Source organism: Salmo salar, chromosome 09 (genome assembly GCF_965601325.2).
Source record: "Salmo salar chromosome 09, fSalSal1, whole genome shotgun sequence".
Classification (NCBI taxonomy): domain Eukaryota; kingdom Metazoa; phylum Chordata; class Actinopteri; order Salmoniformes; family Salmonidae; genus Salmo; species Salmo salar.
The window spans coordinates 113,072,539-113,085,983 of NC_138299.1; the positions used below are offsets into that span (position 1 = coordinate 113,072,539).

A 13,445-nucleotide genomic window follows, 5' to 3' on the forward strand; every position below is an offset into this window, starting at 1 on the left:
ATATATATATTTTTTAAATAAACCTTTATTTAACTAGGCCAGTCAGTTAAGAACAAATTCTTATTTCCAATGACAGCCTACAGCGGCCAAACCCAGACAACACTGGGCCAATTGTGCGCTGCCCTATGGGACTCCCAATCACGGCCAGGTGTGATACAGCCTGGATTCGAACCAGGGTGTCTGTAGTGACACCTCTAGCACTGAGATACAATGTCTTAGACCACTGCGCCACTCGGGAGTCCAATATATAAGGATTAGGGTGCTTTTGTCAAAAGGAGTGCACTGAGTATATAAAACATTAAGAACTCTTTCCATGTCACTACAGATCCTGGTTCGATACTGGCATGTGTCGCAGCCGGCCACAATCAGGAGACCCATGAGGCGACACACAATTGGCCCAGCGTCGTCCAGGTTAGGGGAGGGTTTGGCCGGCCGGGATGTTCTTGTCCCATTGCGCTGTAGTGACTCCTGTGGAGCATGCACACTGACGCAGTCACTTGTTAAATCCACTTCAATCAGTGTAGATGAAAGGGAGGAGACATGTTAAAAAAAGATTTTTCTAAAGCCTTGAGACGATTGCTATATGGATTGTGTATGTGTACCATTCAGAGGATGAATGGACAAGACAAAATATTTAAGTGCCTTTGAACGGGGGGTGGGGGGGGTATGGTAGTAGGTGCCAGACTCACCGGTTTGTGTCAAGAACTGCAACGCTACTGGATTTTTTTTACGCTCAACAGTTTCCCGTGTGTTTCAAGAATAGTCCACCACTCAAAGGACATTCAGCCAACTTCACACAACTGTGGGAAGCATTGGACTCAAAATGAGCCAGCATCCCTGTGGAACGCTTTCGACACCTTGTAGAGTCCAGAATGGTAGTTGAATTAGTTAGCATTTTAGCAAACCCGAACCTTTGTTTTAACCTGCTACGGAAACTCCATTCTGACATAAACTGTACCCCATCTAGTCAAAACAGGTTAGAACGCCAAATTTCACTCAGCGTTTATCAACGAAGCCTTCCTATTTGTACATCTTGCTGTTGTTGCTGACATGTAACCGAAACGAAAAATTGGCCGGCAGAAGAATATACGGTAAATATGATGCATGTTACATTGTTATAACGTTACCGATTGAACGGGATACAAATTTGAGTATGCTACGCGAATAATCGTTCTTTTGAATTTGTGGTAATAGTTTTTAAGTAGAGTGGTTTCTTTAGGCTAGTTAGGGTATATGCACGTATGCGGTGGTTCCCAACCAGGGGTACTAGGACCCTTCGAGGGTACTTGGCCTACCCACAGTTGGTGATTGAGAAGTCTCATGAGACCATCGGCCTACTGGTAAAATGCACTTGAGGGGGTACTTCAGGGGTACTCCAGGCAGACCAAAATTCAGTCACCCAACAGTGGTACAGTAACCAAAAAAGGTTGGGAACCACTTAGCCCAAGATGTACTCTTATGTGACCTTAATTTAAGGGTCAATGACCTTTGTTATTTTCAGAGATAGACTAGCAGACAAATACTCCATCTGAACGTGAATCAATTATCAACTACCATTCTGCTAAAGTTAAATCTAGACTTGGTTTCCTCTATCGTAATCGCTCCTCTTTCACCCAAACTGCTAAACTAACCCTGATTCAGATGACCATCCTACCCATGCTAGATTATGGAGACATAATTTATAGATCGGCAGGTAAGGGTTCTCTCGAGCGGCTGGATGTTTTTTACCATTCTGCCACCTAGGCCGTCATCATAGGCAAATGCAAATATGTATTATATAATATATATTATATATTAATAATATCCTAATAAGCAACTCATTCTGAAACACTGAGAAATATAACAATTTCATTAATTACAATCTACATGACCCTCCCTTGGATTCGATTTCTTTTAAATACTAAAACCTCCTTCTGTAAATTTCGGTCTGTCCCTAATGACATAAGGATCCTCTCTTTTGGTTATCCTTTAGCCTTGCTTGACCTCTAGCAATCATGCTAAATCTGCTGTGATGTTGCTGGGTTTGACATCTGTACTGACATTGCAATTCTCACACCGATCATTATATTGAATTATTTAAGAATACTTTTGTTCATCATGTAGGAACATTAAAAGGCCAGGGTTGTGTTCTGTAGGAACAAAATGGCAGAAAATGTTTTGAAATGGAATGAGGGACTACCTGTCCTGAGCTAAAAGGCCAAGGTCTTGTTTTGTACACACAACAGATTTTTGGGGTGGAAATGGGACAAGGGGCTACCTGTCCTGATCTTAGCCCATAAGAACACTGGTTATGTCCCAAATGGCATCTTATTTCGGGAATAGGAGCACCATTTGGGATGCAGCCTTTGCCTTGAAAATCCAACCCGTTGTTATTGTCTTCCCTGTAGCTGTGCGGCTGAGGTGGGCTGAATTGATGAGCAAGCCTGGATGACTGTGATGGAGGACGCTGCCACTCGGCTGGAGAGGGAGCATGTGCACAGCGTCTACGAGAAGATTGCTCCCTATTTTAACGACAGCCGCTACAAGGCCTGGCCCAAGGTGTGCCAGTTCCTACTGGAGCATGAACCTGGCAGTATCATCGCTGACGTGGGTATGTACACTACTGTGTCTGTTCTACTACTGATGGACATGCATTAAGTGGGTATGTGTCTGGCTTTTTACTGGCCTCTGTCTGTCTGTCTGTTGTGGCCCGAGTGTAATTGAAACGAACAAAAAGGCCAATAACATACTCTGCCTAAGGTTTTCTACCTGCTATTGACTGATTTCTTGATGCAGTGTTTCGTTGTCGTCAAGCAAATTGGTATTTTTTTTACACTTGCAGTCAGCTACTGTAAGATGTGATATCCTTCATTTCACGCAAAGGACTTAATTTTCACACTCGAAAGTACCAGTCATTCTGATTCTGAGGCCTTGCTTCAAGTCATGATGTCAATGTCAAAACACAAGTAGCACTCCAGAAGTAGTGTACTATATAGGCAATTGAATAGGGTGCCATTTTGTATTGGCCTCATGCATGTCTTTCTTTTGGGGTTGACATCTAGGCTGCATCCTGATTCTCCGCCATTCTCCCAAAGGGTGCACATGCACATTTCCGGTCAGGGATAAACCATGGTGGAAACTCCCTACAGCCAATGTTTACACCAATCCAATTATTTGAACTCCATTATGGCAAGTGCACACTTTGGGAGAAGGGTAGAGAATTGGAACTGGGACCTGGTGTTTGTTGTTGATTGTCTGCCATCATCCACATCACAGGCTGTGGCAATGGCAAGTACCTGCACGTCAACGGCAGTGTGTTCAAGCTGGGCTGTGACGTGTGTCTCCCCCTTGTGGACTCAGCCCGTAGCCAGGGCCACGAGGTGCAGCTGTGTGACTGCCTCAGGCTGCCCTACAGGGACAGCTGCTTTGACGGCGTCCTTTCCATTGCAGGTAGGCCTATACTTCACTCAACATGGGAGCGTAGTGGTCTAGCGGTTAGTGTGTCTGACCCCGGTTCAATCAGAATGGGTTTGAATCCGGCAAACAGGCTTGCATTCTAACTCGCACTCCTGCTACCATTACTGTCTTATTTTCACTGTCCCCCTCACTCCCTCCTCGGGCGTAACCCTACAATGTTTGCATATCGGAAGGGTCTGGATAGGTGTAATCAGTGACTTGGGATGAAAGAAGTGCAGGAGCTGTCTTTTTCCAAGTCGGTCCATTAGACTATTTTATGTTCACTGAAATTCTGAAATTACATTATGTTATAGAGACCTCTGATTATTCATTGTTAAGGGTTTATACCCATTTTCCATGACTTCTCCATGACTTTTAACTAAATGTTTATGACTATTATTACAGCCTACATGTAAGAGTAAGTATTATTGACACTGGAAGGTTGCTGTGTCTGATCCCATGTAGGCCAAATCTCCTGCAATTGTGCCCTTGATCAAGGCACGTAACCCCCCACAAAGTAGAGCTGCACTGTTAGTCACATGTTGTCAACCCTCCATCTGGAGAGCTCCTGGGTGTGCAGGCTTGGCTTTTGATCCAAGTCTGCTCATCAAGGTCCTGTTGAGCAGCTGGTGTTTAGGCTACAATGTGGTTAGACCAGGGCTGGAACAAAAGCCTGCAAACCTAGTAGCTATTCTGGAGGATGGTTGCCACCCTTGATATAAAGTATTGCAACATTACAACCAAATACTTTTGTATTTTTTTAAATGATTCCTTCATTCAATGAATCAGTGCTCAAAGACATAACTTGCTTTGAAGTAGCCTACCTTATCTAATTATACATGTTTATATAGCCTGCAGTATAAGGCTAAAACATTCATGCTTCAGGGGAGATCTATGCACATCAATGTATTTGTCAATTAGGCTATTCTTAGACAATTTTGTAACATTGTTGCAATTACATGGCTTACAATTACCCAGCTTTCCAATGGTGCAGATTTGTTTAGGCCAGGATTACCCAACTGGCAGCCTACGTTTGCTGAGCAAAAAAAAATATATGTATTAATTTTTTTTTTACTGTTGGATATAAAAGATTGTAAAAACACCAGTTATTTAAATGTTGGAAATCTGTTCCCAAGTATTCCCACGCATAATAAATATACAAATGAAAGCAAGGATTGAAATGATCATGTTTTTGTCATCTGTTTGGGATTATTCTACAAATTATATGTAATTATGTTCTGGCCCCCCGACTTTCCTCTCACAAAAAAAATCGGCCCCGGCTAAATCTATTTGATGATCCCTGATTTAGGCTATCTACAGTGCCGGTGGAAAGGTGACAACATGAATGCTTTGTTAGCTATAGTTAACTTTAGCATTTTCTCACTAGTATGTTTCTAATTGGCTATTTAGTTAGTCTGTCTGGCATTATTTTCTGCACGTTAACGCTAGAGGCTTTTTTACCCAAAATGTATCAATTGAAAGTGTGAGTTCACAGCTCGTGAGACATGGTTAAGAAAGATTGTTTTGAACACTGACATTAACCTTTCTGGTTATAACCTTTTTTGTCAAGACAGATCTTCCAAAGGTGGTGGAGTGGCAATCTTTACCAAGGAACACCTTCAGTGCTCGGTTGTCTCCACCAAGTCTGTCCCCAAACAATTTGATTTGCTGAGCAAACCTTCCTTCATGACCTAGCCTCTAAATTGGTATAGGCCAACAGCTCCGTCCTCCCCGCAGCTACTTGCCCGAGCCTCCCCAGCTTCTCCTTCATGCAAATCCAGATTGCAGGTGTTCTGAAAGAGCTGCAAAACCTGGACCCGTACAAATCAGCTGGGCTAGACAATCTGGACCCTCTATTTCTTAAACTATCCGCCGCCATTGTTGCAACCCCTATTACCAGTCTGTTCAACCTCTTTTTCTAATCTTCTGAGATCCCTAAAGATTGGAAAGCTGCCGCGGTCATCGCCCTCTTCAAAGGGGGTGACACTCTAGACCCAAACTGACCTATATCCATGCTGCCCTGCCTCTCTAAAGTCTTAGAAAGCCAAGTTAATAAACAGATCACTAACCATTTCGAATCCCACCGTACCTTCTCCGCTGTGCAATCCAGTTTCTGAGCTGGTCACAGGTGCACCTCAGCCACGCTCTAGGGCCTAAACAATATCATAACCTACATCGATAAAAGACAGTACTGTGCAACCGTCTTCATCGACCTGGCCAAGGATTTGGACTTTGTCAATCACCGTATTCTTATTGGCAGACTCATTAGCCTTGGTTTCTCAAATGACTGCCTCGCCTGGTTCACCAACTACTTCGCAGACAGAGTTCAGTGTGTCAAATCGGAGGGCCTGTTGTCCGGACCTCTGGCAGTCTCTATGGGGGTACCACAGGGTTAAATTCTCGGGCCGACTCTTTTCTCTGTATATATCAATGATGTCGCTCTTGCTGCGGGTGGTTCCCTAATCCACCTCTACGCAGATGACACAATTCTGTATACATCTGGCCCTTCTTTGGACACTGTGTTAACTAACCTCCAAACGAGCTTCAATGCCATACAACACTCCTTCCATGGCCTCCAACTGCTCTTAAACGCTAGTAAAACCAAATGCATGCTTTTCAAACGATCACTGCCCGCACCCGCCCGCCTGACTAGCATCACTACCCTGGACGGTCCTGACCTAGAATATGTGGACAACTACAAATACCTAGGTGTCTGGCTAGACTGTAAACTTTTCTTCCAGACTCATATTAAACATCTCCAATCCAAAATCAAATCTAGAATCGGCTTTCTATTTCGCAACAAAGCCTCCTTCACTCACACCGCCAAACAAAACTGACCATCCTACCGATCCTTGACTTCGGCGATGTCATCTACAAAACAACCTCCAATACTTTACTCAGCAAACTGGATGCAGTCTATCACAGTGCCATCCGTTTTGTTACCAAAGCCCCTTATACCACCCACCGCTACGACCTGTATGTTCTAGTCGGCTGGCCCTCGCTACATATTTGTCGCCAGACCCACTGGCTCCAGGTCATCTATAAGTCTATGCTAGGTAAAGCTCCGCCTTATCTCAGCTCACTGATCACGATAACAACACCCACCCGTAACATGCGCTCCAGCAGGTATATCTCACTGGTCATCCCCAAAGCCAACACCTCCTTTGGCCGCTTTTCCTTCCAGTCCTCTGCTGCCAGTGACGAATTGCATAAATCGCTGAAGCTGGAGCCATATTTCCCTCACTAACTTTAAACATCAGCTATCTGAGCAGCTAACCGATCGCTACAGCTGTACATAGTCCATCTGTAAATAGCCCACCCAATCTACCTACCTCATCCCCATATTGTTTTTCTTTTTTTTCTGCTCTTTTGCACACCAGTATCTCTACTTGCACATCATCATCTGCTCATTTATCACTCCAGTGTTAATCTGCTAAATTGTAATTATTTCGCTACTACTATACGCCATTTGCACACACTGTATATAGACTTTCTTTTTTCTATTGTGTTATTGACTGTGCGCTTGTTTATTCTATGTGTAACTCTGTGTTGTTGTTTTTGTCGCACTGCTTTGCTTTATCTTGGCCAGGTCGCAGTTGTAAATGAGAACTTGTTCTCAACTAGCTTGCCTGGTTAAATAAAGGTGAAAAAAAATAGAATCAGCTTGATCTCTGTTAAAGACGCTTGGACCTTTTTCGGGCATTTTCAGTGGTATTCCTTCATAAAGAAAATGAGAATTAAAAACAGGTTTAGCCCCTGGTTCGACCGTGATCTGGCAGAATTACTCCACCTCAAGAATTCCATTTGGCAAATCACTCGACCACATGCATACTCAGGCTGACTGGCTCTTGTTCAGGCAAATGAGAAATAAGTGCACTCAGGCTCTCCAGAAGGCCAAAGTGAGTGACTTTAAGGAGCAGTTCTCTCCCTGTGGGTCTAATCCCAAGAATTTCTGGAAAACCTGGAGAATAAAGCCTCCTCCTCACAGCTACCCATGTCCCGTAATGTTGATGATGTGGTTGTTACTGACCAGGAGCACATGGTTGAGCTCTTTAATCACCACTTCATTAAGTCAGGATTCCTATTTGACTCGGGCATGCCTCCTTGCCCTTCCAACATTTCCTTATCTCCCACCCCTTCTAATGTGACTAGTCCCGATGCTGCTCCCACTTTTTCTCCTGCCCCACTACAAAGTTTCTCCCTGCAGGTGGTCACTGAATCTGAGGTGCGAAAGGAGCTCATTTAACTGGACCCCAAAAAACCTATGTCAGATGGTTTAGACCCTTTCTTCTTTAATGTTTTAGCCCCATCATCGCCAAGACTATCTCTGACCTTTTTAACCTGTCTCTCCTCTCTGGGGAGGTTCCCATTGCTTGGAAGGTAGCCATGGTGCGTCCTTTATTTAAAGGCGGGAGATCAAGCTGATCCTAACTGTTATAGACCAATTTCTAGTTTGCCCTGTTTATCTAAAGTGTTGGAAAATCTTGTCAATAATCAACTGGCCTTCTTGATGTATATCGTATTCTCTCTGGTATGCAATCTGGTTTCCGCTCAGGTTATGGATGTGTCACTGCAACCTTTTTAAAGGTCCTCAATGATGTCACCACTGCCCTTGATTCTAAGCAATGTTGTGCTGCTATTTTTATTGACTTGGCCAAAGCTTTTGATGCGGTGGACCATTTTATTCTTGTGGACCAGCTAAGGAGTATTGGTGTCTCTGGGCGGTCTTTGGCCTGGTTTGCGAACTACCTCTCTCAAAGAGTGCAGTGTATAAAGTCCGAAAATCTGCTGTGTCAACCACTGCCTGTCACCAAGGGAGTACCCAAAGGCTCCATCCTAGGCCACACACTCTTCTCAATTTACATCAACAACATAGCTCAGGCAGTGACAAGCTCTCTCTCATCCATTTATATGCAGATGATAGTCTTATTCTCAGCTGGCCTCTCCCTGGATTTTGTGTTAAATGGTCTATACAAAGCTTTCTTAGTGTCCAACAAGCTTTCTCTGCCCTTAAAACCTGTTGCCGATAGCCGTTCCGCCAGTGGAACCTCTACCCAAAATCCAATGGAACTGCAGGGCACGAAATACAAAACATCAAAAATCGAATAATGTAAATTTCTCAAACATACGACTCTTTTACAACATTTTAAAGATATACTTCTCCTTAATGTAACGACATTGTCCGATTTCAAAAAGGCTTTACAGCGAAAGCAAAACATTACATTATGTTAGGAGAGTACATAGACAAAAATAACCACACATCCATTTTCCAAGCAAGTATATGTGTCACAAAAACCCAAAACACAGCTAAATGAAGCACTAAACTTTGACGATCTTCATCAGATGACACTCCTAGGACATCATGTTACACAATACATGTATGTTTTGTTCGATAAAGTTCATATTTATATCCAAAAACAGCATTTTACATTGGTGCGTGATGTTCAGAAAATGTATTCCCACCAAAACTCCCAGTGAATGAGCACATCAATTTACAAAAATACTCATCATAAACGTTGACAAAATATATAACAATTATTTTAAGAATTATAGATACACTACTCCTGGATGCAACCGCTGTGTCAGATTTTAAAATAGCTTTACGGAGAAAGCACATTTTTCAATATTCTGAGTACATAGCTCGCCATCACACAAGCTATACAGACACCCGCCAAATTCGGGGTCAACTAAACTCAGAATTAGTATTATAAATATTCTCTTACCTTTGCTGATCTTCGTCAGAATGCACTCCCAGGACTGCTACTTCCACAAGAAATGTTCTTTTTTTCCGAAATAATCCATATTCATGTCCAAATACCTCAGTTTTGTTCGTGCGTTCAGATCACTATCCAAAGGCATAATGCGCGAGCGTAATTCCAGACACGAAAAGTCAAAATGTTCCATTACCGTTCTTAGAAACATGTCAAACGTTGTTTACAATAAATCTTTAGGGTATTTTTAACGTAAAAATGCAATAATATTCCAACCGGACAATAGCGTATTCATTCCAGGAGAAAAAGAAGGAACGGTGCGCTCACGGGATCGCGCATCACCAAGCCCTTTGTCCTCAGGCAGTCCACTCATTCACTGAGCTACTATTCTCTGCCCAGTAACAGGAGAAGCATGAAAAAACTTTCTGAAGGCTGTTGACAGCCAATGGAAGCCTTAGGAAGTGTAACGTGACCCCACAGGCACTGTAGTTTTGATAAGGATTCAAAAGAAGAACTACAATTCTCAGATTTCCCACTTCCTGGTTGGATTTTTCTCAGGTTTTTGCCTGCCATATGAGTTCTGTTATACTCACAGACATCATTCAAACAGTTTTAGAAACTTCAGGGTGTTTTCTATCCAAATCTACTAATAATATGCATATTCTAGTTTCTGGGCCAGAGTAGTAGGCAGTTTAATTTGGGTACGTTTTTCATCCGGCTGTGAAAATACTACCCCCTATAGCGAAGAGGTTAACCTTGTTCTGAATACCTCCAAAACAAAGGTCATGTGGTTTGGTAAGAAGAATGCCCCTCTCCCCACCGGTGTGATTACTACTTCTGAGGGTTTAGAGCTTGAGGTAGTCACCACATACAAGTACTTGGGAGTATGGCTAGATGGTACAGTGTCATACTCTCAGCACATATCAAAGCTGCAGGCTAAAGTAAGATCTAGACTTGGTTTCCTCTATTGTAATCGCTCCTCTTTCACCCCAGCTGCCAAACTAACCCTGATTAAGATGACCATCCTACCCATGCTAGACTACGGAGACGTAATTTATAGATCGGCAGGTAAGGGTTCTCTCGAGCGGCTAGATGTTCTTTACCATTCGGCCATCAGATTTGCCACCAATGCTCCTTATAGGACACTTCCCTGCACTCTATACTACTCTGTAAACTGGTCATCTCTGTATACCCATCGGAAGACCCACTGGTTGATGCTTATTTATAAAACCCTCTCAGGCCTCACTCCCCCCTATCTGAGATACCTACTGCAGCCCTCATCCTCCACATACAACACCTGTTCTGCCAGTAATATTCTGTTAAAGGTCCCCAAAGCACACATATCCCTGGGTCGCGCTTCTTTTCAGTTCTCTGCAGCTAGCGACTGGAACGAGCTGCAAAAAAACACTCTTCATTCAAAGACTCAATCATGGACTGACATTTGTGGCTGCTTCGCATTTATTGTTGTCTCTACCTTCTTTCCCTTTGTGCTGTTGTCCGTGCCCAATAATGATTGTAACATGTTTTTTGCTGCTGCTATGTTGTGTTGCTGCCATGCTATGCTGTTGTCTTAGGTCTCTCTTTATGTAGTGTTGTGGTGTCTCTCTTGTGTTGTGTGTTTTGTCCTATATTTAAATGTTTTATCCCAGCCCCCGTCCCCGCAGGAGGTCTTTTGCCTTTTGGTAGGCCATCATTGTAAATAAGAATTTGTTCTTAACTGACTTGCCTAGTTAAATAAAGGTTCAATTAAAAAAATGTATACCTGCTGCTGAAATGTCGCACTCTCTCCTCTGGCAGTGGCCCACTCGCACTGGCACACATGCAGCACACACGGACCTGCACTGAAAGGTCATTACGATAATGGCTGATATGTAGATTTTTAAGTGGTTGATAATATTTAAGTGTGCATTCATGAATTACATAAAAAAAAATGAAACTAATTTCTTGACTTTACAAACACTAATTTGACCATTTGGAACAGCGCATCATGCTCATTCAAGCTGGCGCATTTTCAATCTTTGCAATCTCAAAGCCTACTGTCACGCAGATTCACAGACTAGCGGCAAATAAACTTGAGCAAAACGGAATCAGGAAATTAATGCCCACTTTCCATTGCTATTCAATGCAAATCCCGACTTCATTCCGCTTTGATCAACCTTTTTTGCCTCCGTGTGTGAATCTGGGCCAGTGATGGGCTACTTTGTTTTATAGAAGAGCCACTGAACCGTTACTCAAAAAATTTAGAAGTGCCGGTACGGTGCTCCGGCTGGTAGGGGTGGTATCCAGAAGATAGCCCTATTTGGTAAAAGACCAAGTCCATATTATTGCAAGAACAACTTAAATAAGCAAAGAGAAACAACAGTCCATCATTCCTTTAAGATAACAAGAGTATGTTTGGGAAATAATCAATGGTTTTATTGCAAGGTAAAGTGGTGTCTAATTACCAACGCTGTGAGTAGGCAGGATTCAGGTGCTCATTTGCCCTAGGACAGTATTAATAAACACTGGCCCTTCAGTGGCCTCGGGTGGTAGAACAGTTGCTGCCACTGCCTTCAGAGCACATGTATAACGGTGTTGGCGTGGGTTTAAATCCAGTCCATCAGGGTTGGGGTCAATTCAAATTGAAATAAGTCAATTCAGGAAGACATTCAAGTTTAAAATTGCCCAAAAACGTTTGAAATAAATAAATACTTAGATGCCTGTTATGCTATTATTGAACTGGAATTTCAGTTTAATTCCTGAGTTGATTGCCACAATTGGAATTGAACCCAACCCTGTAGCCTTATGCCCTTTTGCACACCCTCCTTTTAATTTTGCTCGTCTCTCTTCACTCTCAATATTCCCCCCAGCCCTTTAGAAAGATTTGTTGAACATGACACTACTGTACAAGAAGCTCCAACACCCACCGCTGTCCCAGTTGCGCTGCTGAACTTAAACTTTCCGACTTTCAAATGTTTTTTTCTCCTACTAGTCATCCATGATCTGTCCACCAAAGAGCGTCGTATTCGAGCAATAAAAGAAATGGCAAGGACCCTGCGTGTGGACGGGCGCATCATGATCTACGTGTGGGCCATGGAGCAGACATGGCGGCAGTTTCAGAAGCAGGACATCTTCGTGCCCTGGAACCCCAACCCCCCATCCCCCACCCTGGGCAGGGAGTGGTCAACACCCCGGTGGAGGGGCGCAGCACAGAGTGTGAGCGGTAGGTAGCTATTTACGGGTAAGGGAGGTGCCAGAAGGTTGCTGGTTCAAATTCCAGGCAGGGCAATGTAAGAGAGAAGCTGGTAACATCTGGAAGGCTGCTGTTTTTTGTTGTTGTTGATCCCAGGTACAATCTCCTGCTGTTGTCCCTTTGAGCAAGGCACTAAAATAGTGTTTGAATGTGTGTGCATGCGCACGTGTGTGAGCTTGGACTAACCAAGTACTATTCTATTCTTATCTATCCAAGAATACCTCTACAGCGACAGCAAAGTTGAGCACAGGAAGGTGAAAAGCACATCGTTCATGCTGGATGAAGAGATGGCCTGCAGTCCCCAGCAGAGCCAGAGGCTGTGGTTCTTCTCGCGCTCCCTGGACTCAGTCTTTGACTTTGGCAGCCTGACCATCTCCAGGGCCAACGACAACCACTCCCCCTCCACAGAGAAGACCAGTGTCTCTACCGCCTTGGTCCAGGAGTGTGGCTCGATGGCCCTGCCTGATTTGGTCACCTCCTACCAGATGGAGCACACAGAGGGACCAGGGCAGCCAGGGGAGAGGGAAGCAGGCCCACCAGGAGACCTCAAACAGGACAGCAGTCAGAGCCCCCAGGACAGTGAAGGGGAGCCGGAGGCCGCCTCGTGTCTGCGCTATTACCACGTGTTCCAGGAGGGCAAGCTGGCGGAGCTGATCAAGAGCCACGTCGAAGAGCTCCACGTCCTTTACTCCTGCTTCGACCACGCCAACTGGTGCGTGGTGGCCGAGAAGGTCCAGGTTTGGAAGATATGACTTGGTTTTAATAAGTTTGATTAGTATTTTTTTTTATCGTTTATTCATTTGCACCTCAAATGTAAAAAAAATATATAAAAAAAACATTTTTAAGAGATTTTGAAGGTACTGTTCACATTCTTAAGGTGTTTTAAGAGTTACTGTGTTTCGCAAATTAATAGCACCTAATAAGCAGTATCCAGAGGGCCAGGATATATATGGGCTGCATCCCAAATGGCACCCTATTCCCAAGACTTCTATTCTCCGTTCCAATGCTGCTATCGATGGACCACCAATAACAATCAATGAAAAATGTCTGCCAAGGATGTGCGTCAT

The 13,445-nt window shown here is 43.7% G+C and overlaps 1 protein-coding gene across 1 annotated transcript; it reads left to right on the forward strand.

The window, feature by feature from the left end:
• The first annotated feature begins 2,436 nt into the window (after positions 1-2,436).
• On the forward strand, positions 2,437-13,130 carry LOC106612359 (putative tRNA methyltransferase 9B). Its single transcript, XM_014213417.2, is given in 4 exon segments — positions 2,437-2,590; positions 3,256-3,429; positions 12,118-12,375; positions 12,619-13,130. Coding segments are annotated over 4 exon segments (1,098 nt in total).
• Positions 13,131-13,445: the final 315 nt, after the last annotated feature.